General features: G+C 48.4%; 1 protein-coding gene across 1 annotated transcript in view; it reads right to left on the bottom strand.

Annotated features, from left to right (window-relative positions):
* Window positions 1-13,863: 13,863 nt before the first annotated feature.
* The window catches only part of ADAMTS15 (ADAM metallopeptidase with thrombospondin type 1 motif 15), a 29,545-nt gene continuing 15,545 nt past the window's right edge, over window positions 13,864-27,863 (bottom strand). Inside the window, exons 3-8 of the mRNA XM_032802401.1 lie at window positions 26,236-26,403; window positions 24,660-24,943; window positions 23,483-23,660; window positions 19,305-19,486; window positions 18,248-18,423; window positions 13,864-16,278 (exon numbers count right to left, since the gene is read on the bottom strand). Coding sequence (XP_032658292.1) covers window positions 15,501-16,278; window positions 18,248-18,423; window positions 19,305-19,486; window positions 23,483-23,660; window positions 24,660-24,943; window positions 26,236-26,403 — 1,766 coding nt within the window. The 3' untranslated portion in view covers window positions 13,864-15,500. The remainder of the gene's footprint in view (window positions 16,279-18,247; window positions 18,424-19,304; window positions 19,487-23,482; window positions 23,661-24,659; window positions 24,944-26,235; window positions 26,404-27,863) is intronic.

Here is a 27,863-nt window from a genome sequence, read left to right as displayed (position 1 = left end):
AAAGGTTGCCAGCCCCTGGTCTAAAACAACAGAAGCAGGTGTCAGGCAGGGATTTTGTTGCAGATGTTGTCAGTTGGTTTATTGGGCATCCCATCCACTCTGCATTATAAGTGGATTGGGACTAAATTTGATGCTGATTCACTGAATCTTTGTGGACCCCCAGAAAGGTCGATCGTCCAGCCTCCCTGCCAGTCCATGCCGTATAGGATTTTCAGTCTGGCTTCATGCATGCAGGCCCCAACTGTGCCATGAGCTTCCTCAAACATGCTCAGAGTTTGAGGCTGCATGCACCACCAGTGCCTTCCAATGACTCACACCGCTTGCCCACTCAGCAGATATCATGCAACTGTCTCTTTTGCACCAGCTGGGGTGCCCAGGACTTATCTCCTCCCACTGGATGGTGCAAGAGAGTGCCACCTCCCTTAAAGACACATCCCCCTTACTAAGTGGAAAGAATTGTCACTGATTTGCTCCTCACTCTTTACCTTCTGAAGAGCTGGAGACTTAATTTCAGCTGCTTTGTCTGCAAAAGTGGTTACAATTTTTAAAAAATAGACTGTATAACAATCCAGTGATGGAGCCAGCAAGCTAATTCAGTGGTCAGCTGGCAGGAGTCATGCAGTAAACAGTGATTAGTGCCGAATAAACTAAGGGGCATCAAGCAATTCAGCTGTCTTCAATCATCTGAGTGGGAAATGAGTTTACCACATCACAGAGCAACATGTTTCTTGTTCGTGGTATCATTCTCTGGTGCATGCTGCCAGTTTTGTTTGGCTTTGCCGACCCCACGTGACCACCTATATTTTATGTATCTGATGCTAGGCATGACTTGCTAAGAGCCCCGAGTCATCCTGCACAGCCAGGTTACACTCAGGAGCAGCATTTCAGTCCACATGTTACGAATTAGGCCCATTAATTCAATCTACGTCTGTTTGTTTTTGTTTCTTGGCCAAAAAAAAAAAAACAGGAACCCAGGCTCAACAAGTTGATCTGAAGCCACATCTCAATCAGAACAAAATCCTCTGACCAAAAAGAAATACCAGGAGGCCTTTTAACATTGCTTAGGAAGGTTTCTCTCCCTCAACATACATTTAATACTGTTCTCTTCCCCACCCCCAGTTCCTTTTATTTCCATTTAGAACAAAGGAAAACAAGCAAAATCCCGTTCAGTCCCAGACCCAGGATCGGAATCTAATTTTGAAAAGCATTCAGTATGCACAGATCAAGCCATCTTCCTTCCATTGACTTAAATAGAGATACATAAGGAATGAATTGGGAGCGAAAAATTAGTTGATATGGACAGAAAGCAATATATGACCTCCTCCCTGGCACCAACCACACGGCATATTAAATCACTTAGCAAAGTTATTGCGCATGATTTGCATTACACTGATTTGCATTACATTACATCCAAAAGCCTAAAGATCTGTTTATCCACATAGTACGCAACAATACTGCCTCATCCCGCTCTGGATAGGGAAGTTCAGTTTCCACAGTCATGGGGAGTTGGTATTTGGAGTCAATAGCTTTGCAATTCAGACACCCCTCCCCTGGGAGCTCCCTTCACAGAGCTGACATTTCCTTGACTGATGACCTGGGCTGGCTACCAATTACTAATAGCCTGAGCCATCCAGTTCCCCTACAATAACTGGCTTCCCTGGAAATAGGTTTGAGCCCCAGTCTTTAGACCCCGTGTTTAAGCGGGATGTCTGCACACAGAGTGGTGGCTTTTAATTTTTTTTTTCCACAGATGCCTAGAGGGTTGGACATGTGTCAAAATCCCACCCATACCATACCACACCTCTTCTGTGTAACATATGTTGCAAGGCCAGAGAGGAAGGATGGTCTGCTGGTTAGAGCACAAAGGTGGAAATGTGGGTTCAATTTCCTGCTCTGCCACAGACTCCCTGTGTGACTTGAGTAAGTCACTTACTCTCTCTGTGCCAGGGGCAGCTCCAGGCACCAGCACGCCAAGCGCATGTCTGGGGCAGCAGGCCAAGCAGGGGCACTCTTCCAGTTGCCGCGAGGGCAGCAGGCAGGATGCCTTAGGCGGCATGCCTGCGGAGGGTCCGCTGGTCCCGCGGCTTCAGCAGACCTCCCTCAGGCATGCTGCCGAATCCGCTGGACTGGGGACCTCCCGCAGGCAAGCCGCCAAAGGCAGCCTGCCTGCCGTGCTTGGGGCGGCAAAATACCTAGAGCTGCCCCTGCTCTGTGCCTCAGTTTCCCATCTGTTAAAAGGGGGCAAGAGCCCTGCCTTGCATTACAGGGGTGTCATGAGAATAAATATGCTAATGATTTGCAAGAGCTCAGATATTATGGCAACGGGGTGCTAGATAAGATGATTGTGTGTCATGGCTGGAGCTCATTGAGCAAAAGGCTGTGTAGCTCAGTTCTTATCTCTTTGAGACATCATTTTATTTTAAGAATGTGGGGATTTGTTTTGATTTAAAGGCCAATAAAGAGATCCTTCTCTGCTTCTAGGGGCCCTAACAGTCATGTAAATACAGCAGTAACCACCCAGCAGGGTAACAGGCCCCCACACAACACAACTAGAGTAAATGAACCTGCCACTAATGTAAACAGCAAAGAAAAAACCACCCAGACTCTGAACGGTCCCCAGAACTTTGTAGTGTTCCGTAACAGGGCAGCCCGCTACTTTAAGGGGCAAGAGGAATGGTGCCAGTCAGTTCTGCTCAGTTAATCCTGCTGCAGCGCAATACCTGGCTGGGGTCTGGGGTTTAAAAGGAGGAAGCCCAGCAGTTGAGGACTGGCTGGAGTGTTGAACAGTAGACTGTAGGGACCCACTTTGGTGGCAGAGCGGCACCATGCTAGGCCTTGCCATGATGGAGTGCTTTGAGGTGATGAGTCTTGTAGGTGTGCCGTAAAGAGTGGAGCTATTTCAGTAAAGCAGTTAGTTTCTCAAAGGACATGCCCAAGGGGAACTGCAGCTCTTTATAGAGCACAGCTGTGGCAGAATGGCATGAGAGGTCGCTTGGGAAAGCAGGCAGGTCCCAAACTTATTTAGGGCTTTCTAGAATCATAGAATATCAGGGTTGGAAGGGACCTCAGGAGGTCATCTAGTCCAACCCCCTGCTCAAAGAAGGACCAGTACCGACTAAATCATCCCAGCCAGGGCTTTGTCAAGCCGGGCCTTAAAAACCTCTAAGGATGGAGATTCCACCACCTCCCTAAGGAACCCATTCCAGTGCTTCATCACCCTCCTAGTGAAATAGTGTTTCCTAATAACCAACCTAGACTTCCCCCACTGCAACTTGAGACCATTGCTTCTTATTCTGTCATCTGCCATCCCTGAGAACAGCCGAGCTCTATCCTGTTTGGAACCCCCCCGACAGGCAGTTGAAGGCTGCTATCAAGGCTTCAGGTAGTTGAAGGCTTCTAAATCATCCCTGTCCCCGGTCTCATCCAAACCGTGGCTAAGGCCCTCAGCTGCAGTGTCAGATGAGACAGACCTAAAACTAGGTGTCTCCACATACTGAAGATACTCTAGGAGAACGTTAGTGAGGCGCCCTGGGTGGGGCTGAGGTATGTTTCCGCTGCGAGCCTGGGTCAACAGACTAGGGCTCGTGCGACGTGCGTTACTGCACTTACAAATATCTGGGTAGACATTGTGACTTGGGCTGGAGCTCAAGCTCTGAAGCCAGGGGAAGGGTGTAGGCTTCAGAGCTGCCCCAGGCTGTGTAGACATGCCCCTAACGGCCTCGTGTGCATATGCAAAAGGAGTGAGGATGGAGCCTTACCATCGTGCCCTAGTGTAAGTGGAGAAATTGCCCACAACTACCCCCCGTCCCCCCCCAATTTCCCTGGGAGGAGAACAAAGCCGTAGGAGAAAAATGTTTGAAACATTCTGAGCAGCTCTAGTCACTGCTAGATTCCCAGTGTTAAGTGCTGACCACTACAAATGAATGCATCAAAGGCACCGCCTTGGGCTGAAGGGGAGCATATTACATCAGGGAAAATTCAGAGCTGTTCTGAGGGTAGAAGAGGAGGTGCACTCCTCCAGAATGCTCTGGGATAAATGCAGCTGGAGAAAAACATGCATGACGATTCTCCTATATTGTTCAACAAACAGTGGAAGTCCTCTGTCTGCTTGAGGCTAGGGCTACTTCTACTAAATCCCGTATTAAATCCTCTCCCGTCTACCCAAAACCACTTACCTGCACTTCCAGCTGGCTGACAACAGGGATATCTACACTTCCTTCTACCTGACTCTTTCCCTCACCCCTCGGTCATACTAGCCCCTCTCCCTGTCTGCCCCTACTGCAAACTTTATAAATGGGAGTTTCAGGGAATTCCTAGGCTGAGGTTTTCAAAGAGACTCCTGCAAGCCCATGTCCAGGAGACCACTGGGATGTCCTTAAAACCATGCATTCCGCACAGCACCAAACACCTTCATAAAGTTCAGAGAAAGAAGGTGGGCAGGGGGCTCGTATTAGTGTACCAAATACTTTCTGTTTGGTGACTCCATCAAGGTGAATGGGCCTTTTTATTAAATGACTTCCCTCTAAAAGCAAATCATGGCCCCATGTGATTTATAAGGTGCTATTGTGCTTTTATTAATGGCAAGTGTTTGAAAGCAACCTGCTGTTGGCACATCGTGGCCCTGCTGCTGGCATGTGTTGGGGTGCTAACAGAATGAAAAGGAATTGAAACCCAGAAACATTAATTTAAATGTGACCCGCAGGGAAACATTTATAAGTGCCTTATAGCCAGTTAGAACAGTGAACAAAGCCACAAGGTGACCTTGGTAAGGAACAAGAGTTTCTACAGTTCCTTTTTGATAAGGAGATTATATTTGTACAACTCCTTTCATCCTGAAAGGTTAGTAACCATGACTTCTAGTTAGATAGGAGTCACTTATTCCAGTCTTCTCTAGGCTGCTACACAGAGATGCTTAGCAGCTCCATACAAGTAGCGAAGAACAATTCTGCATGCAGTTGTAACAAGAAGGAGATTTAGGCCTGGTAAAATGTAGTAATTACGCTAACTGAGCTGGGCCATGCCCACGTCTCTGTTCTTGTCAATTGCTCCACTTGTGTCCTGGCTGTGCTACAAGCTTCCTTTGGGACCTTGGGCAAATCACATAGCCTCTCCGTGACTCAGTTTCTCATCTGTAAAATGGGGATAATAGCATTTCTGTATCTCACAAAGATGTTGTGAGGGGAAATATGCTAAAGATTTTGTGGTGTTCAGATACTTTGGTACCCATAGTTTTATAGTTCCATTCACTGTACTACCTAAGCACCTCACAGATGTGAATCAATCCATTCTCTCAATGCTCCTGTGAGGTAGGGGAGTGTCACTGCCCACATTTCACAGACAAGGAGCTGCCACGTGGATGGATTAAGCAAGCTGTCCTGGAAATCTCAATTAGAGTCAGGAATGGAACCCAGGACTCATGAATTCCACTCCAGTGTTGTCACCACTAGACTTTTTCTTTCTTCGGGAGATTTTTACATGCTCATAAAGTAGTTGAACCTCAGATTTCTGATACACGTGAAAGAATGCACCTCCAGCAGCACAGTACTTCCCTGATGCATTGGTTCTGGAGTGACCTGGAAGGGACAGTGCCACCAATGCCCCTTGCCGCTGTATGCCTGGGTTTCACTCTAGCTTCCCTCTCTGAGCACTGCCACAGCCTCGCCTTGCCTGGCTGGTGAGATGGCAGGAGTGCACAGGCCCAGGTGGGCATGGCTGCAGGCCACGCAGCAAGGCAAGGCTACACCCTTGTATCTTGAATTTGCTCCCTCCCCTCTCAGAGCGAACTTTCCTCTACACTCTATAAATAGTGCTCTGGGCCTGAATGCAGAGGAGATCAGGAGGCACAATGCTGGCAGGTCAGTGACTAATGCCAGGGGCACTCCGTCACCCAGGGTGGCCAGCAGAGAGCTTGGAAACTGCCCACTCAGAGGAAATGACCTTGCAGTTACAAACTCACCCATCCTTAATATGCAAAGCCTTCCTGGAATAGCCTCTCTCAGTTCACAGGTGTATCCAAGGACCTAGAGCACTGGGCATGGCTGAGGGAGACAGCAGGCAGCTGAGTCAGACACTCTGAACAAATACCTCTTCCTTTTTCTTATGGTTCTTGGTCTTAAAATGGTTCCTAAGAGCCATCATTTCCCCTTGAATTCAATATCACCCATGAACGCCTTGGGCTTCCCAAGCTTCGTGGCATCCCTGTGACTGTCATATACTGTAGCAGTTACTGTCAAATTGCCACAACTTACACACCTGAGGGGTTCCCATACCGAGTGGCTGGAGCAACTTGGCTTCGTCTGGATAGACTTGTCCCCTTGCTATAGCCTAATGCCATTAGCTGGCTGGGGACTCTGTCCATAATCCACTGGATTTGCCATAACTCTCTGCAAGGGGACATCAGCATGATTGGATCAAGCACGGAGCTGGGACTCGGGAGACCTGGACCTATTCCTAGCCCAGCCCCAAGACCTGTTATCTGACCTTGGGCAAGTTACTTCACCTCTCTGTGCTTCTGCTTCCCCTCCAACCTATTAGGTTGTTTGTCAGCAGCCCAGGGCCTGTCCCTTACTCTGTGTCTGTGCAGCGCCAAGAACCATGATCTCAGTTGGGCCCTTGAGGGGCTGCCATCAAACCAACAGTAATAAACATTCCTCCTTTGTTGGATCAATTAGTTCTCCTCTCTCTGTAGGGTGATGGACAGTCCATTGAAATGGAGATACTACATCTCATGCTGGCCCATGTCCACTGGGAAGCAGAAGAGGTTCCATATCTCTTCCTGAAACTTCCTTTGAGAGAGATGCAATGGCTACCCAGCATCGGGTTCCACTGTTGTGCAGAGTATTCCCAACTATTGTAAGCTGTTCTTTTCTAAATGGTGTGAGTATGTACATCAGCTGCCTCACTGGAGCAAGGCTTGCCTGGGGATGGCTCCTGGATGATTATAGTTTACCCAGCCAAAGGCTGAGGCGATGATGGGTAGAGAACACAGAGTTGAAGTGATATCCCGCTCCCTTTCTGCTAGATGGTGGGGGCTCCCGGGCTATTTTGTAGGGGTAGGAATATGAGAGGACTGGCTGTGGGTACAAATGGGTTTATCTAAACAATGTACTTGTCTCTTGGGGACCGATGACAGTAAAGGCTTGTCTACATAGGGACCTTCAGGAAAGTTAATCCGAATTAATCTGCATTTAATGTGGATTAGTTGAACTGCATTAAATGTGTGTGTGTTTTCATTCTCCAGATGCAGACAAAAACAGACTGAACCGCATTGTTAGGGAGACCCTACGAACAGGAAAGAAAAGAGCTCAGTGTCAGAAACCCAGAAGCTGATGTCCCTTAAACCCAGTCTGACCCCAGGGAAATCTACAGATTTACATTAGTGCATGTACTCCAGTGTAAATCTGTGTCAAATTCAGTGTGGTCGTATGGGATTTTTCTCCCTGGGATAACAGATCTGAAGAAAGTCATAAAGCCATAAGTCTCAATCCTGCAAGGTGTGTTGAGCATTCTGAACTCTCAGTGATTTTTTTTTAAGAGGCAGATCTTCAGTTGGTATCCATCAGCATAACTCCACTGTAGTCAATGGAGCTCTGTGAATAACAACTGCTGCAGATCTGGCCTTCAGCATTCAGGACCTTGCAGAAGTGATCCCTCAGGGAAAAAGTTTTAATTTGGGTGCCTTCTGCTAGACGCCTAAATTCATAGGCATAATATGGATTTAGGAGGCCAACTGACCATTTTGGTCTTAACACATCTCATAAGAACGGCCGTACTGGGACAGAGCAATGATCCATCTAACCCAGTATCCTGTCTTCCAACAGTGGCCAGTGCCAGGTGCTTCAGAGGAAATGAACAGAATGTGGTAATTATTGAGTGATCCATCTCCTGTTGTCCAGTCTCCGCTTCTGGCAGTCAGAGGTTTAGGGACACCAGAGCATGTGGTTGCCTCTCTGACCATTGTGGCTAATAGCCATTGATGGATCACCCCATCACAAAACTGATTTTCTAACCCTTTGTTGGAATGTTACATGCTTCTTCTTCAAACCCCATATTTTGGAATTGAGATAAAGCAATCGGTTGAGATTTTCTCTGTCAGTAAAAACTTCTTTCCTCTGCCACTAGTTATGCTCTCTGGGTTTTTTTAATGTTTGTTCTTCGTCAATATCCTGTTTCTGAGCAGTTTGTTTAATGTGGCTGTTCCATGTCCCGTACGTCACTTATGTCATGCCCTTTAATAGTATATTTCTCAGACACATTAAGTGATTGTGTGGCTTTCCCTAGGCAATATTCCCAGACAAGGCACGGAGCAAACAAACTTGGAGTTGACCAAACATAAACTCTAATCGCTTTACTTTGAGCTAGGGTTTCCAATAGTGATGATTGTTTCCTTTAATCTTTCGCCTGGAGATGGTTTCTCTGCAACCACATAGATTCCTCCCTCCTGCCCCCTAGGGGTATTTGATGAGATGCAGTGGTGCTATCTAGTCCCCAGTGAACAAGGGGTTAACTTGAACTCAGTTCCCGCCTCTCGCCACATGGGAACGCAGAGGAAGAGGTATGAAATAAGAGTATAGTTCACCCTTGCGCAGAGGGTTAGCACAGAGCTCATTGTGCTTAAGTGAGACTTAAATGGCACATAGATCTTGTGCTAAAGTGGGACTTAAATTGTGTGGGTCCTCTGAATTTCACTCCAAAGCAATGATGACACAGTGAGAGATGTCCATACTACCACACCAGCATCTACCAGACTAGATTATTAGATATGCATCCATTTGGTTTGCTGGTATCTTAGAAATCCAGCAATCATAATCAGACAGGATCAATATCTTCATCTCCCTTATGCCCCACTTCTACAGCAGCAGGAGACGTTTATGCCATGTACACATTCCAGCTACTCCTCAGCTGGTGTAAATGAGCATCGCTCCATTGCAATCACTGGATGTCAGCCATGTGCACCAGCTGAGAATCTGGCCATGTGATATTGATAAAGCTGTTTGTAACTGGATCCTTTGCAATATTGTCATATATTTGAACAGATTTCTTTTTCTTTTTCGGGGGAAAGAGGAACAAACTATCAATCACATTCAATAGATAATTTAGATGTGGGAGTGGTAGTAATTTCTTGTGCAAAATAAGTTCACGCCCGAAGTTTTTGGGGTGCCCTCAAAATTTGCCAAGCAACTGCAATATGACAATCAAGCTGTCCTCTCCTTTGTTTGGGATAAAATAGAGAAAAGGACAAACTGTCCCTGATGAAAGCTGGATGTGACTTTAGTTGTCTCTGTACAGACATATCCTGCTACAAGGAAGGAATTGGGGCTTATCTTATGTTGGCACTGATATGACTTAAGGAGCGGGAACTGACTCAGAAGGGTGTGCTGGGAATCATTCCGCAAGCAATGGAAGGCATAGCTAATGTTTTCTAAGCACCTAGCAACATGGTTAATGAGCCAAACTGCTCTTATTGGCACCCATGTAAATCTGGAGTTGCGTTCATGAAAAACTCACGGGTGATGTGCAAAGTGGTATAACTTAGCGTCCCTTTGAGTATGACTCCTTCAGACTCGGTATACCTAGATTCCCTCAAGCATTGGTGCATAAGATAGTCCAGAGGAGCCTCAAGGAAGTGTAAACAAGGGTCAGTTAAAGTATTGCACAGGCTGTTCTAATGTACACCTTCCTTTCAGCAATAAAAGCAACCATCTTCTAGCCCCTCAGCATGGGAATTTCTCCAGATTAGATTCAATTAAATTCAGTGGGCTAGATTCACAGCTAACTTGTTGCAGTCGATGGGAATTACACCAATGTAAATGAATAGACTCTCACAGAGTTACCTAAGTTGAGGAGGAGTAATTGGTGTAACATAAGCACAGAGTGGGTCTGATGAAGATGCAACTTATAGCAACCTGCATGGAACTTCAAAGGAGGAGCACAGGTTGCAGGAGGAATATGTTTGGAGGAGGCACCATGAAGTCAGTCTGTGTGCACATGGCTGGAATGTTAGCTGCCATTGCTGCATGTCTGTAAACAGTTATTTTAACGAAGAACCAGTTTAGCTGAAGTTGTCTTGTGCCATTATCCAGCTCACAGGGCATGAAACAGAGTGGAAACAGTCAGTCTAGTGTGACTCAGTGAGCAAGAATGAAACAAACAAAGCATCATCCAGAAACAGAGCAAACAGCAGCATGGAGGAACTGAGACTACAGGTAATACTAGATTCCTATCTACCTTGCACAAACATGGAAGCAAGAAATGAGTCTTTATAGGAAGCTGACCATGGGGCAAAAGATGAGAAAATAAAGATACAATTAAAAAAAAACTTTCTCATTGGGGAAAAGGAGAAGACATGAGAAAGACACTGTTGCCAGAAATAATGCCCAAAACATGAACAGCTAATATGTGTGTTTGAGTACTGTGACCATAGGCAGAGAGACTGCAGAGAGAGTAGTGTGTTTGGTTTTTTTACTGGAAACCAAAAGCAGAGGAGGAGGCTGCCAGCCATTCAACTACCATGTTTGGAATAATGACAAAGTTTATTCCAGCTAGACTGTGGAACCAGCTGCAATGTAATCCTAGCAACAGTGATAAGCAGCAATGTTCGAGTGGAGAAATGTGACCAAGTGCTAGTGATGTACAATAAAACCATTGTTAGGCCAATTAGCAAAATGCAGGCTGTAGATAAGAGACATTATCACTTAGCAAATATGTTCGCCCACAAAAGTACCACCCGCTGCTGGGCAGCAGGGCAGCAAAAGCCATACATTTAATCACAGAGCAATACCGGAATATCCTGAATGTGAGAGAAGAGGGAGAACTGTCACCCTGGGCCCTGTCCAGCACTGTAACAGAATATAAGGACCTACTTCCAGGAGATGCACACTTAGAGGGCAAGCTGAAGTTGTGGGGGGGAACCTCATGTGCAGCCCATAAGGCTACCAAAATACAGAGTTCCATGAGCCCTGGTGGAGTCACTGAAGAAGGAATTGACAAGCCTGCCAAGAAAAGACATTGATACATTTGTTGGAACTAGCACAGAATGGATCCCCGGCCTGGAGGGGCAAGAGAACCTTCAGGTCCACTGAGGAGCTGCATTGGACCCAAAACCACTGAAATTGAAGCAAGTCACTCCACATTGCCAAGGATGAAGGTCCTTCTATCCAGGGCCAAAGGTTTTCACTGTTTTGTGGCATTAAGAAGGGGGACAGGTGAGCCAGTCAGCCACTTGACAACCTTTTCCACATCTTTTTGGCAGGTGCCGGGGGAAACGAATGTCTATAGCATCAGCCTGGCCTCAGAGGTGCTCCAATGTAAACTCTCTGTTTTAGCAGTTATGAAGCGCTAACTTTTTGAATCTTTGCTGTCAAATAATTGTTTGACCCGCCCCTCACATAACCGTGGACACGTAAATTGATTGGTTTTAACCATTTTTTTTAATTTTAAACATCAATATATCTGAAATTATATTTAAAAACAAATCTAATTCTTCCAGCCTCCATGGAGGTAAGTCAAGCTTGTTGTTTGGTACATGCTCCCTCCTCACCGTAAACTTTAGGCTCTTTAGGGTGTATCTTGACTCGTTAACGTGTATGAAAACTGCACCCTTATGGAATACAAGTCGAACTCTAGTGGGGTTAGGTTGAAAGCATGGCCAGATTCTGCTCCCAAATAGACAGAATACACAGACCCATACGCCCAAAGAATCGGATGGAACTTTAAATACCACTTTATTTCAGGTTTGCTATCAGTGCACAAACAGCAAAGACTGATGTACAGTATACATGGTATACACAAAGCACCCAGTACAGTAGGCATTTCTGTCCTTCTGCCATACATCTTGCAAAAGAACCACAAAAAAACAAAACAGCCCCCCCACCCCCACGACTGTGACAATTCTTGATGGTGTCGGGAACCAATTCTTTTCAATGGAAAGACCCAAAGGGCAGCCCCTCAGGACCAACTACACAGCTGGAACCGGGAGGGGGTCAGCTGTGCTAGACACAGCAAACCCACCAAGAAACATAATGTATATTCCTAAGGATGACGGGGTGGACTCTGAGACAGGGAAAGAGGTAAAGTAGAAGTGTTACATACAGACACTGATTGGTCTAGGGCCTGGTCCAGTCTGGCCTAGTGCAGAACTCTTTGACAATCCTGGTAACCACTTGCCCAATGGGATTTTGTTTCTTTTCTCTTGATTATCTCCCACTAAAACATACTATTTCTCTTCTGTAACCAGTAACCAACCAGTCCAAGTTCTCTCTCCCCTATGCTGATACTAATTTTATATCATGAGAGATTATGGGAATGCCGAGAGTTGACACTATCTTATCAATGCTCATTGATCATTAAACACTGGGAAGAAAAGTGAAGTGAACACTCAAGAGCTGATTTGTTCTGGAGACCGGGCACATTTTTAAGGGGATATTGGACGATGTTAACCAAGGCCTTTAAGTAGGATGAGGTGCAGTGCTGAATCACAGCTACAGTTAGGTAACAACAAACCCCATCTCCCATTCTGCACAGCATCTGCGAAGCACAGTGGGGAGAGCGAGTAGGTGTAATTTGGTGTAGCTTTTTCAAAGTCAATGGCGTAATTAATGCAACAGCGCTATGCTGATTTAAACCTGAGGAGGATCCAGCCCAGAAGCCCTAAATCTGTAAATAAGAAAGGGCTTTTGCCATTGAAGAACTGTCTATAATCCCAGTGCTATAGTATCTTGATCTGAAATTCAGCATTAGGTGTGGTTAATGCCCTTTGTAATAAAAAATGGGTTGAATTTCCAGGTGGGGTTATTTTGAAGCCCAGAGATCTTTGGGCCCAGTCCCATCCCACGCAAGTCTATGCCAGAATTCCTACTTGCTTCAGTGGGACAAGGAAGAATCATTTTCCCCATAGAGTAGAGAGGCTGCCTCACAAGACATTCCCTAACTACTGTTGCTGGCATCCCAACATCAGAGCGAATCCTCTGGACAATATAGGGTTTGGGGGCTGGAGAATGATCCATGGGCAAAGCTTGGACAAAACATCCAACAATGCTCAGTGCAGCACTTTGCCTATAAGACAGATTTTGTGCCCTTCAGTACGCAGTTGTATGCTCAAACGAAAGATTTGCATGCTGTGTTATGGGCCCACACTTGTGAGGTGGGCTCATGAGGGCAAGCTCGTTCTAGAAGAGTGTCCTATCAAAATGGATCCAGTGGGCTGGCTGGAAGGGGGCATGTGGGTAAGAAAGGCTATGGTGGAGCCAGGTGGAGCCCAGTAGAGGGGCAGGAATTGACAATTAGCCCACTGCCAAGCAACATTTAAATGTGAGTTGTTCATGAGTTGTTTAGAGTGCAGGGGGTCTACAGCTAGCTGCTGTTCTCTCGCACTGGAAGGTGGTTGGTCTTCGGTTCAACGCATGAGTTACAACCCGGCCACGGGCCAATAATAAAAAATACTTTCTCCTGCTCTGGTATCTTCCATGCTAAGATCTCAAAAAGCTTTGCAAAAAATGAGCAAGTATCATGATCCCCGCTGAACAGGTGGGGAAATCGGGCTACAGGGGCCACAATTCAGCAAGGCATATGCCTCACTTTAAACTGGTAAGTTGTCCCCTTGACGACAGTGGGAACACTTGCAGACAGCCCTAGGGAGTATCAATCTAAGTTACACTACTTCAGCTACGTGAATAACGCAGTTGAAGTCGACGTACTTAGATCTACCTACTGCAGTGTCTTCACTGCAGTAAGTTGATAGCTGACGCTCTCCCGTTGACTCTGCCTGCACCTCTTGCCAAGCTGGAGTACAGGAGTTGATGGGAGAGCGCTTGGGGGTTAATTTATCGCATCTAGACTAGGCATGATAAATCCATCCCTGCTGGATCTGATTATAGCTTGAGTTGACCTATCCAAACTATCTTCAATCAAGATAGTCTGGGTCCTGGAGAAATGAAACTGTGCTGGCTTGTGCTTCAGCATGGGTTGTCCAAGCCTTCCTGGACCCCTGCTGATGCTAGCCTGAGCTGAAGCATGCATTACTGCAGTGTCACTGCTCCGGGACCTGAGCTTGCTAGATTAAAGCTAGCACAGGTATGTCTGCACAAGATGTAATCATGCTCCACAATTGCAGGATGGACACACCTCATAAAATTAGAGATGGGCTTAAGCAGGGTACATAGCATAGATCTTAAGGCCAGAAAGGCCCATGCAATCATCTTCTGGGAGGACAGTTAGTCCCCATTTCTTTTATACTTCAGCACCAAAGATCTCTGTGTCTTTGAGAAATAACCCTGAACAACGATGTTAGGAGAAGAGGGTGGAGGATAGTGCAACTACTGGGCATGGAGTGACAGTAACATACACGGAGCACCATTTTGAAAAAAGACTCAGTATTTGCCACCCGTGGCAGTCACGCATGCAATGCTCTTGGCAGGAAGCACCGTGGTGGGGCACCATAGTGAAGTACCTCCTAGAATTACACCCATATTCTCAGGTACACCAAGATCCCTTTATGCTTCAGCCACGTAAAGGGGTCATGGGAATGCAATTTGTGCTTGTTTTAAAGCACCGTTACACTATTAGCAAAGCAAAAAGGGACCTAAGTGTAAATGGTATTTGGTCTAAAGAGGTTTCTTTAAAATACATACCCACCTTGTACGAGGGATGCACTGCCCCTCCACACACCCTTCTCAAAGCACCATATAAAGAGGCATAGTATTCTGAGAGGATCCAATGGAAAAAATGACAAAATTACCCCAGGCACGCAGGGTTTGCGTCAACCACGAGGAAGGAAAATAAAAATACAGATATTAAGCACCATAAGAATCTACGTTGTTCGGTTCATACACATGAAAAGCAAAAGCCGCCGATCAATGACCCACGTACAGCCCTGCACAACAATGCTGCTGCACAGGTCTAGAGAGCAACAACACACTGGCTGCAGAGTCATTGCTAGCAAGCCCTGAAGGCATCAGTTCTTAATAGACCCCAGCACTTCATTGCACCGGTCGTTAAGCAGTATAGTTTGTCATCCTTGCAATGGTAATTCCTTTTGGTCCCATCTAGCACTAGTGTTTTGGAGGTTGGGGCATGACCCTTTGAAGCCTAGGGGGAGGCTGGCCATGGCGATATAGAAACACACTCTTGTTGTCCTTGATGTTTTGGTGGATCCCAGAAAGTAGTCCCCAGAAACCAATCCTGCCCTCGTTCCTGTCCTTCCCCCTCACGCCCACAGCCTTCTCTGGATGGGGAGGGAGCCTAGACAGTTTGGCAGCTTCGAGGTAGATGTTTATTTTACTCCATCTCTGAGCAACCTGTTCTATAATACCACACTGGGCCCCTCTCACGTGTGCACGCTCTCGCCCTGCGTAAAAGTTCTTTGTCCGCTGATATGCCCTATGTAACAGACCCTTCACTTCAGACAGCTCCCCTCTCCCTCCCCCCAGCTGCTGTTCAGCCTTCAGCCATTTATCTCCAGCCAGAGAGACACCAGGCCTTCTTTGGAAGCAGCGCCCGCAGGGTCAGCATGGCCTCAGGGTGCAGAAGTCCAGCTCCTGAGGCTTCTTCCTGAGGTTGCAGCGATCCCGAGGCAAGAGCCGGCCGGCCCGCGCAGTGCATTTCAGCATGCGCCTCTTGAAGCCCCGGCCACAGGTTTTGGAGCAGGGGGACCAGGGGCTCACCTCCCACATGGGGCAGGGGTCACCGCATATCCTGACATCGACGGGCCGCTGAGCAGCATCGCACACGGAGGCCAGTTGGCCGTAGGAGTCGCGACAGTGTACGGAGCGCTTCTGCAGCCCGTTGCCGCAGGAGACAGAACAGGCCTCCCAACCACTGGCCGCCCACTTGTAGGACACACGTTTGTAATTCGGCCTTCCCGGATCCAAGCGGTTGGATAAGCTCAAGACGTTGTTGAGCACGGGCGGGTTTTTCCCGTCTTTCCGGTAAGAGGACTTATCGTCTTTGCTGTCCTTGGGCAGGTAGAAGGAGTAGCGCACGCGTGGTGGAGTCATCTTCCCCACTGACAACACCTCCACGGTCAGTGGCTCCTGGATGGGCTTGAAGGCCTGGAGGCTTTCCACCGCTGTGCCCGTCCCGCTGTACCGCAGCACACTGCCCTTCACCATCAGGTCCCTCTCCACAGCTGAGACGATGAAGTGCCCGTTCAGCAGATACTTGCCTTGGCCGTTCTTCAGAGCTAGGTAGTTATCATCGCTGACGAGGCCTTTGTAGCCCCGCTGCCTGATGTCAATGCTGGAGGCTCCTGCTGGGATGATCACCACAAAGTTGTAGCCGTGCCTGTAAGAGAACAGCAGACAAGCCACCCGAGAGGTGGTGTCAGCACCACTGACATCACGGGACATAGGCCTTTCTTTCATTCATAAGCTGTTGCTCTTAAAGGTGAGACTTGTCCTCTCTAGGGCCAGTGCTTCCCAAACTTCTTCCTCCTAGCTCTGCCAGGACCCTTCCCCTTGCCTGAACCCCCCTCTGCTAGACCAAGAGAGGGAGCCCACAGCTCTGCCAATGTGCCTCAGTCCTGACCCACAGAACCCCATTCCAGCCCCGTCAGTGCTCTGCAGCCCTACAGCAGCTCTATAGCCCTGTCTCTGAGACTTTCTTGGCCCTGAAAAATCCCCACAAGAGGTGCTGGACAGACAGCATCAGGGTAGGCTTCCCTGTCCCCTCAATAGGCCTCATCTCTGACCTGAAGGGGTCACCTCTAGTGATGAGAGAGGAATTCAGTCTCTATGGGTTTCCTTGGTCCCTCTGCTGAGATGGCTACCAAGGCAGGCAATTGTGGCGCTGAGTCTTTCTGATGTAGACACCTGACCACTAGGAACCAGGCTGAGAGCAATTATTCATTTTACACAGTCCACAGTAAAACCACCCACTCACTCCCAACCTGGTCTGGGTCTGATTCAGAAACCTACAGCTGAAAGGGTCACTGGTCCAGGATCAGCCCCGAGTCATCTAGTACAGTGGCTCTCAACTTTTCCAGATGACTGTACCCCTTTCAAGAGTCTGATTTGTCTTACGTAACCCAAAGTTTAATCTCACTTAAAAACTACTTGCTTACAAAACCATTGTGACAGACCCAGACCAGTGGGGTACAGGAGTCTGACAGAGGGCAAATATACTGGTCACTGGGTGAGTAATTTTCTGTTCCCTGAGTGACCAGAGCAGGGGCTGCACTAGAGTAATCAGGAACCTGCTAGAACCAATTAAGGCAGACAGGAAGATTAGAACACCTGCAGCCAATCAAGGCAGGCTAATCAGGGCACCTGGGTTTAAAAAGGAGCTCACTCCAGTCAGGCGAGGAGGAGCCAGAGGAGACGAAGTGCGTGTGAGGAGCTGGGAGCAAGAGGCACAAGGAGCTGAGAGTGAGAGGGTGTACTGCTGGAGGACTAAGGAGTACAAATGTTATCAGACACCAGGATGAAGGTCTTATGGTGAGGATAAAGATGGTGTTTGGAGGAGGCCATGGGGAAGTAGTCCAGGGAGGTGTAGCTGTCACACAGCTGTTACAAGAGGCACTATAGACAGCTGCAATCCACAGGGCCCTGGGCTGGAACCCGGAGTAGAGGGCGGGCCCGGGTTCCCCCCAAACCTCCCAACTCCTGATCAGACACAGGAGGAGTTGATCCAGGCTGTGGGGAAGATCACTGAGGTGTGCAAATCTGCCAATAAGCGCAGGACCCACCACGGTAGAGAAGGAACTTTGTCACACCATACAAAAGTGTCGCAGCACCCTCTTACTCAAAAATTGCTTCCTTTCTCATTTTTGCCATATAAAAATAAAAAATCAATTGAAATATAAATACTTCTGTTTCTGTGTATAGTATATAGAGCAGTATAAACAAGTCATTGTATGAAATTTTAGTTTGTACTGACTTTGCTAGTGCTTTTTATGTAGCTTGTTGTAAAACTAGGCAACTATCTAGATGCATTTATGTACCCCCTAGAAGGCCTCTGTGTACTCCCAGGGGTACATGCACCCCAGTGGACAGCCACTGATCTAGCATACCCATTTGAGGTTCAGCTGTAGACAGTTCACCGCCAGTGCAAGAGATCAGATTGAAACCCCTGAGAGTAGCCTAGAAGTTGGAGCCTTCTCCTCCAAAGAATCAGGGCCTATTGATGAAGCTAAAGGCAGAACCGCCGTCCCTGGAAACAGTACCATTGGTCCCTCCCTTCCATGAGCCCTATGTTTTCTGAGGCCTATTTTATAGGGCACACGGGGAAAGCAGCAGGATCCTCTGGCACTCACATGGGTTTGGTGAACAAGCCTGAGACCTTCTTGCAGCTCTTGTTGTCTCCTCCACACACGCTGCACTTGTCAAACTTCTTCTTGGAGCCCAGCTTGCCATCGCACCCCGCTTTGATGCATTTGCCCTGGACGCAGACCGAGGTGGAGTCGGGCGCGCAGGGAGTGCCATCCACAACCTGAAGTTTACAAGCAGGCAGAGGGAAAGCACAAGCCATCAAGTCACTTTGTGCTCAGGCGAAAATATTTATCCCAACTGTGTGTGTTCTGCTGGCAATCCAAGAAAGAATTTTTGGGTGCCCATTCAGGACTATCATAACCCTATGTGCCAGTGAGCCAGCAGCTGCTCTAAGCTAAGTTGACTGTGCAGCCCAGTATGGAGGAGATGTTATGCTGGAGGACATAAAGCCGCCATTGCCTCCATTACGGGTTGTGCCTTAGAGAGGCACTAAACAGAACGATGCTCTTTGACTGCCGACTGCCATGTCTATAACCACATCTCTCTCTCTCTTTCCTCACATTTAATCCTGAGGGCAGCACCCTGCAAACTAGCAGCTTTGGAGAGCTAATTAACCCTTTGGCGGTGTCATGTGCACACCACATTCCCAGTCCCAAGTCTGGCAGCTGGCCACGCCCTGGGCGTGTGAGCCAGAATCCTCGGAGGGAAGTGTCTAGTTGTTATCCTGTATTCCTGTTTTAGTGCCATAGGCATGCAAGCTGGGAGGCTTTACGAACACAGGTCCAGGCATGGGGCCAGATCCACAGCCGGTGTAAATTAGCACAGCTCCACTGATTTACACCAGCTGATCTGGCACATGGCTTCTCATCTGATCCCCTTTATGCCCCATGATAACATTGATAGCCAAAGAACAGGCTATTTTTTCTTGACTCCCAGCCCTCAGGGCAGTGAATTCTAAACGTCACCTGCTGGGTCAAAAAAAAAAATCCTTCTGTTCATTCATTTCCAGGTGCCCTTGCGTTTCCCTATAGCTCTTTACCCGATTTCATTTACCCTCTTCCCCCCTTGTCCCCAGTTCACACTGTTTGTTCTCCTGCTCACCTTAGGAGCCAACACGTAGAAGTAACCAGTGCCATTAGCTCTGCAAATGAGCTTGCATTTGTCCCGAGGTGAGACTCCCGAGTACTTCGGGACCCAAGAGACGGTGGCGGTGAGCCGGTTAGTGCTGTGATTGTAGCCATTGAAAGCCTCGCACTGCTCCTCTCGGAAACTCTTTCCTAGCCCTGGAAGGATACAAAGCACACGTGGGCATTTCACCGGAGAGGACATCCTCAGCCAGGCAGCATCAACCATACAGTACTGCACCATGGAATCTGGGGATGCTCAGGGTCAGATTCTTCTCTCCCTGCAACTGGTTTTACTCCAGTTCTGCTCCACTGACTTAAGTGGAGGCACTCCTGATTTACATGAGTGTGGCTAGGCCCTGGTTCCAAATGTATGGCTGGTCTGAGTTGGTTCCCAACTGGACTATTAAGGATTGTAGGTGTCTGCCAGACTATCTGGCTCTCTGGGTTTACTGAAGCAAATGAAGCTTTGGTGTTGCGATCCGTGAGACATGTTATGTCCTAGACTCAGAGGAAACTTGTCTGACTCTTTGTATAGTCAAGGCACCCCCAATGAAGAGATGATACAAGGGACAGTGGTTTGTGGAGGTACGATAACAGTGGGATGGTATCACCAGCGGTGGAGGGTACAGAAAGCCACTTCAAGCCACACTCACAGCTAAGGCGGTGTCAGTTCCAGGGGTAACATCCCACAACCATTGCTCGAAACAACTGCCACCTTTTTACTCCAGGGAAAAATGAAACCAGCAAGACTGTAACGTCTGCGTGCCTGGCTCATTCCTTGGCAATCACTGCCTCATATTGCAGGCCATATCTAGTAAGGTGGGGGTGGCCACTTGATGTTCTTGCAGTCTTTCAGAAATGGGAACAAGATGTGTAATAAAAGATAATACAGCTCTTCACCCAAGAGTCTCAAAGGAAAATAAATAGTATTATCCCCATTTTACAGATAGGGAAGCAGAGAGACACAGAGTTGGGCAGTGACTTGCTCAAAGCAACACAGTAAGAATATAAGAACGGACATACTGGGTCAGAGCAATGGTCCATCTAGCCCAGTACCCAGTCTGCTGACAGCCGTCAGTGCCAGATGCTTCAGAGGGAATGGACAGAGCAGGGCAATTCTTGAGTGATCCATCCACTGTCACCCAGTCCCAGCTTCTGGCAGTCAGAAGTTTAGGGACATCCAGAGCATGGGGTTGGATCCCTGATCATCTTGGCTAATAGATATGGATGGACCTATCCTCTGTGAACTTATCTAATTCTTTTTTGAGCCCAGTTATATTTTTGGCCTTCACATCATCCCTTGGCAATGAGTTCCGCAGGTTGACTGTGTGTTGTGTGAAGAAATACTTCCTTTTGTTTGTTTTAAACCTGCTGCCTATTAATTTAATTGGGTGACCCTGGTACTTGTGTTATGTGAAGTGGTAAATAACAGTTTTTCTGCACACAATTCATGATTTTATAGACCTCTATCCTATCTTCCCTCCCCTTAATTGTCTCTCTTCTAAGCTAAGGAGTCCCAGTCTTTGGAATCTGTCCTCATATAGAAGCTTTTCCATGCCTCTGATCATTTTTGTTGCCCTTCTTGGTACCTTTTCCAATTCTAATATCTCTTTTTTAAGATGCAGCCACCAGAATGGCACACAGTATTCAATGTGTGGGCATACCATGGATATTCCAAACTACGTTTGTTTATCTGTATATTAGGCAGTCCTTGCGAGGCCTCTGAGCAGTGTGCAATAAAACCTGAAGAAGATATCTGACAGTTATATTATTAGAAGAGACACAGAGACCCTATCCAGAAGATGGCAAGGAAAGAGTTAACACTCTCTTTTGAGCAGAGGAAACTACAGTACACAACTGCAGCCCCTCAGTGCAGAGATTATGGCTGAGCCCAGCTGTGGTGAATTAGGCTATTCCCCCCAGCACATTAGAAGAGGCATGTGCTGGGAGAAAGCTGGAGTAGCTGGCATTAGGAGCAAGGTCCTGCTGGTGGGAAGGAGGAGGAGAAGCTAACTGAACAGGCCTTTCCAAATGGATCCACACTTGAGCTGCACAAATCTTGGTTACTCTCCAGACCTTCTGAATAATTCTGTGAGAAGACCACGCTCAGAATGCCTTCCAGAGCTTGAAGTATAGGTCTCACAGTGTGCAGGGATGTTAAGGGGTTGTTAGATACCTATCTGACAGATTTTAGACTGCTGCCCATCGCCATAGCATCTGGGCAGCTTCCACACATAATCAGTAAGAGGAACAAAGCTCCAAGAGGATTTCATGGCATCTTTGGCAACTCTCCCTTTTTGGGGTCAAAACTCTGCTTGGGGGATGGTGTTTCGGGGGTTGGAAATAGAAAGTGGGGATTTGTACCGTCAGTGTCATTCATTGGATCTGGCTTTCTCAAAGTTGTGCAGCGTTTTCCAACGATACTCAGTCACTGGATGTGCCCAACCTCCCCTGGAAGACTGTTCCCTAGCCAGAACCCCTCAGCTGACTGTGCTCTGTACCCAGCTTTCAGTGGCTTTGTCTTGAGCTTAGTGATCTGCGTAGCCCCCAGAAGAACACAGCTGTTGTGGTGGTGTGTAGTGACTTTGGAGTGTGTAATCTCTCTCTCACACACATGAACTAGCACTATATTCCCCTGCCCTGCAAGCTGTAAAATCACTTCCACCTATCCAGTGTGTAATATTATACTGCAGTACCATGGCCAGGCCTGGTTCTCTGATTGGGTAAGCTGGCGATGCTCTGTTGGCTTCAATAAAATAGGCTGCTGTAAATGACTGCACGCAGCAGCAAGGCCAAGGAGGATTGGGCCCACTGTCTCTAGTGAAATTGTCCCTAAACTTGCAAACCTGGCAGTGGTTGCTATGGTGATGCTAGCTCCAGCTCCTCGAAAATGTTTGACATTTTGCAAAAAATGTTCTTGCTTATTTTTTACCAGCTTAAAGTGCTCAAAATGTTCCAGAAAATTGGATTTCTTATTAGTTATTTTGCACATGCACAAAACATTTCTGCATATTTTTCACATACTCTAACTTTAGCTCTGCTGTGCGCAGATGAAACAACAGTTGCAGACATCTGTCCGAGCTTTAGTCTCTAATGATGTATTGTTTGCCTGATACTACAGGTGGAGCTAGGTCAGACGTTCCCAGCTGCAAATCCCACCTCCTAATCAATGTGCACAAATTAAAAACCCAAACCAGCTATTTTCAGGTGTGATAAACTTTCTCTTTCTGCCCCATCAGCCAGGTTGTGTGGGCCTTTGAATATTGGCCAGGGCAGAAATACCATGAGAACTGAGATTTTTATGGTATTTCCAGCTCCGCTGGATTGAGTGGAAATAGAGCAGAGAAGGAATGGACCAAAGTCGGTTCTACTAAGACACGAGTTCCCATTAAATCATTACATACTTGAGATCTCCCTAGACCCATTGTAAGATTGATATTTAGAGCTGTTTTCTTCACTTCTGGCATGAAAATCCCTTCTGACCGTCTGTCTTCCCTCATGCGCCTGCTCATTTTTGCAGTTTCAAGACGTTGCGACACAGCTTTGTTTGTGTATCCGTACTGACCACACACTCAACCTGTGGAACATCTCTCCACTTACAGGTCCCATTACAGTGTCTGAACACCTCACAGTCTCTGATGTTTTTATCCTCACGACTCCCCCGCGAGCTGGGCAGTGCTGTTGTCCCCATTTCACTGACAGGGCACTGAGGCCCAGAGAGGCTAAGTTACTTGCCCGAGGCCACACACCGAGTCTGTCTCCCCTTAAGTACTAGGTACTCTAACCACTGACGTGCCTTCCTCTGGTACCTACTGAGATCTCTAACATGATTTGCAGACCAGAGAGATCTGTGTCACCTGCAGGAAAGCTGCCAAACTTTTGGGGTCACCTGACCCAAACCTCCATAGCTCTTGAGGCTCACAGCCCAAAACCCTCATCCGCCACTAACTTCAGTGACACTGAATAGCACCATTAGCACAACGGAGAACCAACAGCAATGAGACTGAGCGGGATAGCAGGTAGCTGCTTGGGATTGGTGGTTTGCTTTTAAAACGTACAGCTCTTTGCAAGGTCCAACTGTGCCTATTCGAAACTAGTGCCAGGGCAGCTTTCTGCCCTCCCAGCTGGCCCCGTCCCTTGGGGAAGCCTCACCTGACTCAGAACAAAGGTCGAGGTTACAGGAGCGGTACTTGACTCGGACACCTTCGCAGTACTTCCCTCCATTGGCAGGCGCGGGGCTGTTGCACTCGCGCTTGGCTAGCTGGACTCCCCCACCGCAGGTCCGAGAGCACTGACCATACGGGGTCCACTTCCCCCAGCTGCCATCCACCTGCAGGAGAGAGGGTGTTAAGAGGAAAACCCCTTTGTCCTATAGCCATGTCTCTTCAAAAGCAGCCGGACGTGCAATATTTGGGTCCCTCTGTGGGGGGAATCAGATTCAGATGGGGGTACCCAGCATTAAGCAGAAGGGACTCTACCCACTATGGCTGCCATACCCAGCATAAACCATTCACACCTAGTGCCATGAGAAAACACTTGCCAGGCATCAAGAGGAGAGCAGAGCTGCTTCAGAGCAGCGTTTTGGGCATAGCTCTGTCCTGGGGCAAGAGATAAGTCGAGGGGAGCCTCAGCCCCAGCAACCAGGGCCACAAGTCCTTTGCAAAAGATAATCATTTGTTTCCTCCTCTTCTCCATCCCCACGAATGCATTTGCTGTTTATACACCTGCTGGGGACTGAGTTTGGCCTCCCGGGTTACAGATGGGAAGTGGGACCTTTCCAATCTAGCTTGCTGACTTTCCGCAGTGCTTGGAATTGGCTGACCTGTTTGCAACAAGTTCCAGCGACACACCCTGTCACAGCCAGCGTCTTGGATGGCGGCCATGGAGATGCACACCACTCTGAGCCCTCCAAGTGCTCACTCCGTGGTGAGGCCGCTCCATAAGGAGTGTGCTGCAATTATCCGGTCTGGAGGAGCCCTGGATAACTGCAGCCAGGCCCAGCGCCCTGGGGAAATGGTCACGATGGCTGAGTTTGAGGATGATGATGAATAGCATGCCTGTGCAAGTGGGGAATGGACAAACCCCTTCAACTTCTGGCTGCTTCCCTCCCTGCAGCAAGGTACAGCCCAGTGGCTTTCAGCCATGTCCCTCCCGTGGCCAGCCCCTGGGAGAGCGTTGGCACTACGTTGCCTGGTTTCAGTGCACAAAGAACTCTGAGCTACATGTTCTCAGCGTCAGCCCAAACTGCCTTGCCGGGCTTCACCCTATATACCCCCGTCTCCCGCCCTCCCCACTCACATCCCCCATCACAGAGCGGTCAGGTACTCACCCTGTACTTACTGATGTTATGCCTCTCAACACACGTGCCCTTCATGCAGAACCTCCCGTCCCCGCAGCTGGTGCCATCAGCCCAGGGGAAGTGGCGCGTCTGGCAAACAATCTGACCCCGGGCTTTCCCCGTGCACCAGAGCTTGGTGCAGTATTGCATGTAGGGGCAGGGTTTGGAGCCGAGGCCGAAGGCCAGCTCGCACTGCTGGTTGAGGTTGTAGCTGGCCCCAGGGAGGTCCTCTGGCAGCGAGATGGGCTTGATGGGCTGATCCAGCAGGCAGTCCCCTGCAGGGCAGTGAGAGAAATATTAAATGGGAGATACCATTCGACTGACCGGGCATTCAATACACGGTGTTGCTGCACCCAACTCTTGGAGAGCATGCAAAGCAGATGTTCATGGCTGGTGCAGGCAGACCCGTTACTTGGCACCATATAACTTGTGGAACTCACTGCAGCAGGAGGCCAGCAAGTAAAGCTACAGCTGGATTTTCTTCTCTCTTAACAAGGCCTGTGTGATTTTTCTAATCAACAGCATTTGTCATTTCTATGGTTTCCATCCAGTTCCTATAGGTACAGGCGTCCATGACACAAAACCTACCAATGCAACTGGCACTGACTAGCAGCTTCATCAGACTGGCCAGTGACCAGCCTCCCCTCACACTTAGAAGTAACTATTGAGCTTTTGAGATCAGTCTAGGGGATTTAGACACATGTCACCCATTAAAGCTGAAAGCCCTTGAAAATCTCAACCAACCCCTCTGGGGCATGTTGGCCACAAGTTGTTCAGAGGTGCGTCCCAGGAGACAGCTGCAGGACTTGTGTCACGTAGATCCCACAGCAATGAGCACAATAGAAGTGGTGCATGCAAGGGGAGGAGATGTCAGGAGGTAGAGGCAGGTGGACTCTCTAGCCTGACCTGGCTTTGGTTTAATCAGGTTGAAACCAAGAAACCAGAGTCCAAGTTAGCCAAGACCTAAGCTGACCTGCCCTCGGCCGCTAGTGACCTCCTGCATGAATGCAGCTTATATGATTTACTGCTTGCCAAGAGTAAACTGTTTAAAAAGGGAGAACAGTGCTGGAGTCTGTGGAGTCGAGGGACGTCCCAGCTCAGCTGTGTGAGGGTTTCAAGGCTGCAGACATCTGGTGTGAGGAGCACAGTTGCTTCCTTCCTCTCCACCCCCACATCCCTGTGAAAGGGAAAGGCTGTAATTCTTCACATTTAAAGTCCCAGCAGGCAAAATGGGACTGATGACCCACAGCTGGGAGAAGGCAAGATGACCCAGAGCACTGGGACGGAGCGGATCTCACCACGGAGCAAGCGTGGGTCCCATCACCGGTGTAGGTAGCTACAGGCTTCCAACTCCTGCGCTCGCTGCCTACCCACTTCTCCTCCCTGCATTGTCTCCACACTTTGTGTCTGAACTCTTGCCAGCTGGATGGCCCCTCTGGGCAGGGATTTGGCCCCTCCGTCTGTTTTATTAAATGCTGCTTGCCTTTACAGCACCTTAGACACCAATAATGGTGAGCCACCGTCAGTAACTGCAGCCAAGTCCCCCTTCCCAGCATGCCCAGCTTACCGTGTCCGCTGTCCAGGAAGTCGGTGATTATAGCAGCGCTGCAGGCCGACCAGGGGTTGGCACGATCGATCTGTATGAGGGTGGGTGACATCATGTGGTTGGTCTTTAGCCTGCCAAAGACTTCCTCACAGACCTTCACGTTGTCGTGGGGCATGTTGAACACGTGCCCTGGAAGGGCGAGAGGGGCCGTTAGTCGTCCCGAGCTCTCGCATAGCGCTTTCACCCGTCGATGTCAGAGCAATTCACAAAATCAGTCCCATTATCCCCATTTTACAGCTAAGAAGCCTGGGGCACCGAGAAGCCAAGTGACTTGTCTAAGAAGCCTAGGGCAGAGCCAGAAGGAGAAGCCAGGAGGCCCATGTCTGAGTCACAAAGCCATCCTTTCATCACAAGGCAACTTCTCCTTCCCTAGCAGGAGGCTCTGATCTGACCAAGTCTCCTATATGTGGGTAGTGTGCTTAGTCTCGGTTTATATACATATCTGGCTAGTCCCCTAGGATCCTGGCAAGCTGCGCCACAGACCGCTGGCACGGACCGTGCTCTAGCTAATGCCACGGAGCCCTCATTTGCTTTGATGAACCACCACACCTATATGAGCCCTGTTGTAACAGCCAAACCACCACTGCCTCAGCAGCTGATGTCTCTCCCCTCCGTCCCTGTGATCTTCCCCGATGCTAATGAGTCACATCGCCCCAAATCTTGGCCACTCTGGCTAAGCCAGATGAAATCCTTTTGCTTGTGGGACTAACAGCTCTGAAATACCTGCAGCCCGGTGGTTAATGATCTGAGTGTCCTGTCCCCCTGACGCCGGGCTTCACAAGCTCCATTCCTTGTGTTTAAATCAGATTGCCCTTAAGACAGACAAGTTATAAGCCTGCCAATTGGGGTCTCTGAGCCGGCACTTTGCTGGCCAAAATGCACACCATCTGCTTCATGTATGGATGCAGGTTATTCAGAGAGAAAAGAAGGAAAGAAAGAAAGAACACTGAAGAGAGAGAAAGCGATTTCATTACTCAGTCCCCCAGAGACTGCAAGTGTCTCTGGATTTAGGTGCATGCCTAATGCATCCCAGCCTTGGTGTGTTATTTCAGGACACCCGAATCCTGGAAACTGCACTAAAGTGGCAATAACAACAACAAAATATAGCTGGGACGGCTGACCCGCCCGCATTGGGCCCACTCGCTTTCCTAGCAGCTGTTTTCCAACAGTTCCTCCCTCACCTCCCAGAAGTGCTGGGAAGAAAGCCGGTGCATCTCACTTTCTCACCCTGAGGTGGAGTTTCCCCAGAAAGCTGTTCCGGACACTTGGCTATTGTCTAAACTTCCTGAGGCTGCAATTCAGGGTTATTTTAAACATTTCAAGCTTTCCTCCCTCCCCCTTCTCTCCTAATTATGGAACCATAAACATTAGCAGGTTTGGGATATGGGTTTTTTCCCCCCCAGGTGGCAACCGCAGCCTGGGGCTCCACATCTCTGCTGTGGGTTTGGTTAAAGTGGCAGCTTTCTAAGCCACAGGATGATGGATGGAGGCGTTCGCTATTAAAACCAGAAATGGTCTGGCAACTGTTTGAGGGACAACGTGCGAGGCGGAGGCATGAGAACACAGGGAATGAATGGCTTGCCCGGGAG

Source organism: Chelonoidis abingdonii, chromosome 18, assembly GCF_003597395.2.
Source record: "Chelonoidis abingdonii isolate Lonesome George chromosome 18, CheloAbing_2.0, whole genome shotgun sequence".
In the NCBI taxonomy this organism is placed as follows: Eukaryota; Metazoa; Chordata; order Testudines; family Testudinidae; genus Chelonoidis; species Chelonoidis abingdonii.
The sequence above is the reverse complement of the archived record's forward strand: the minus strand, read 5'-3'. Positions and strand labels throughout refer to the sequence as shown.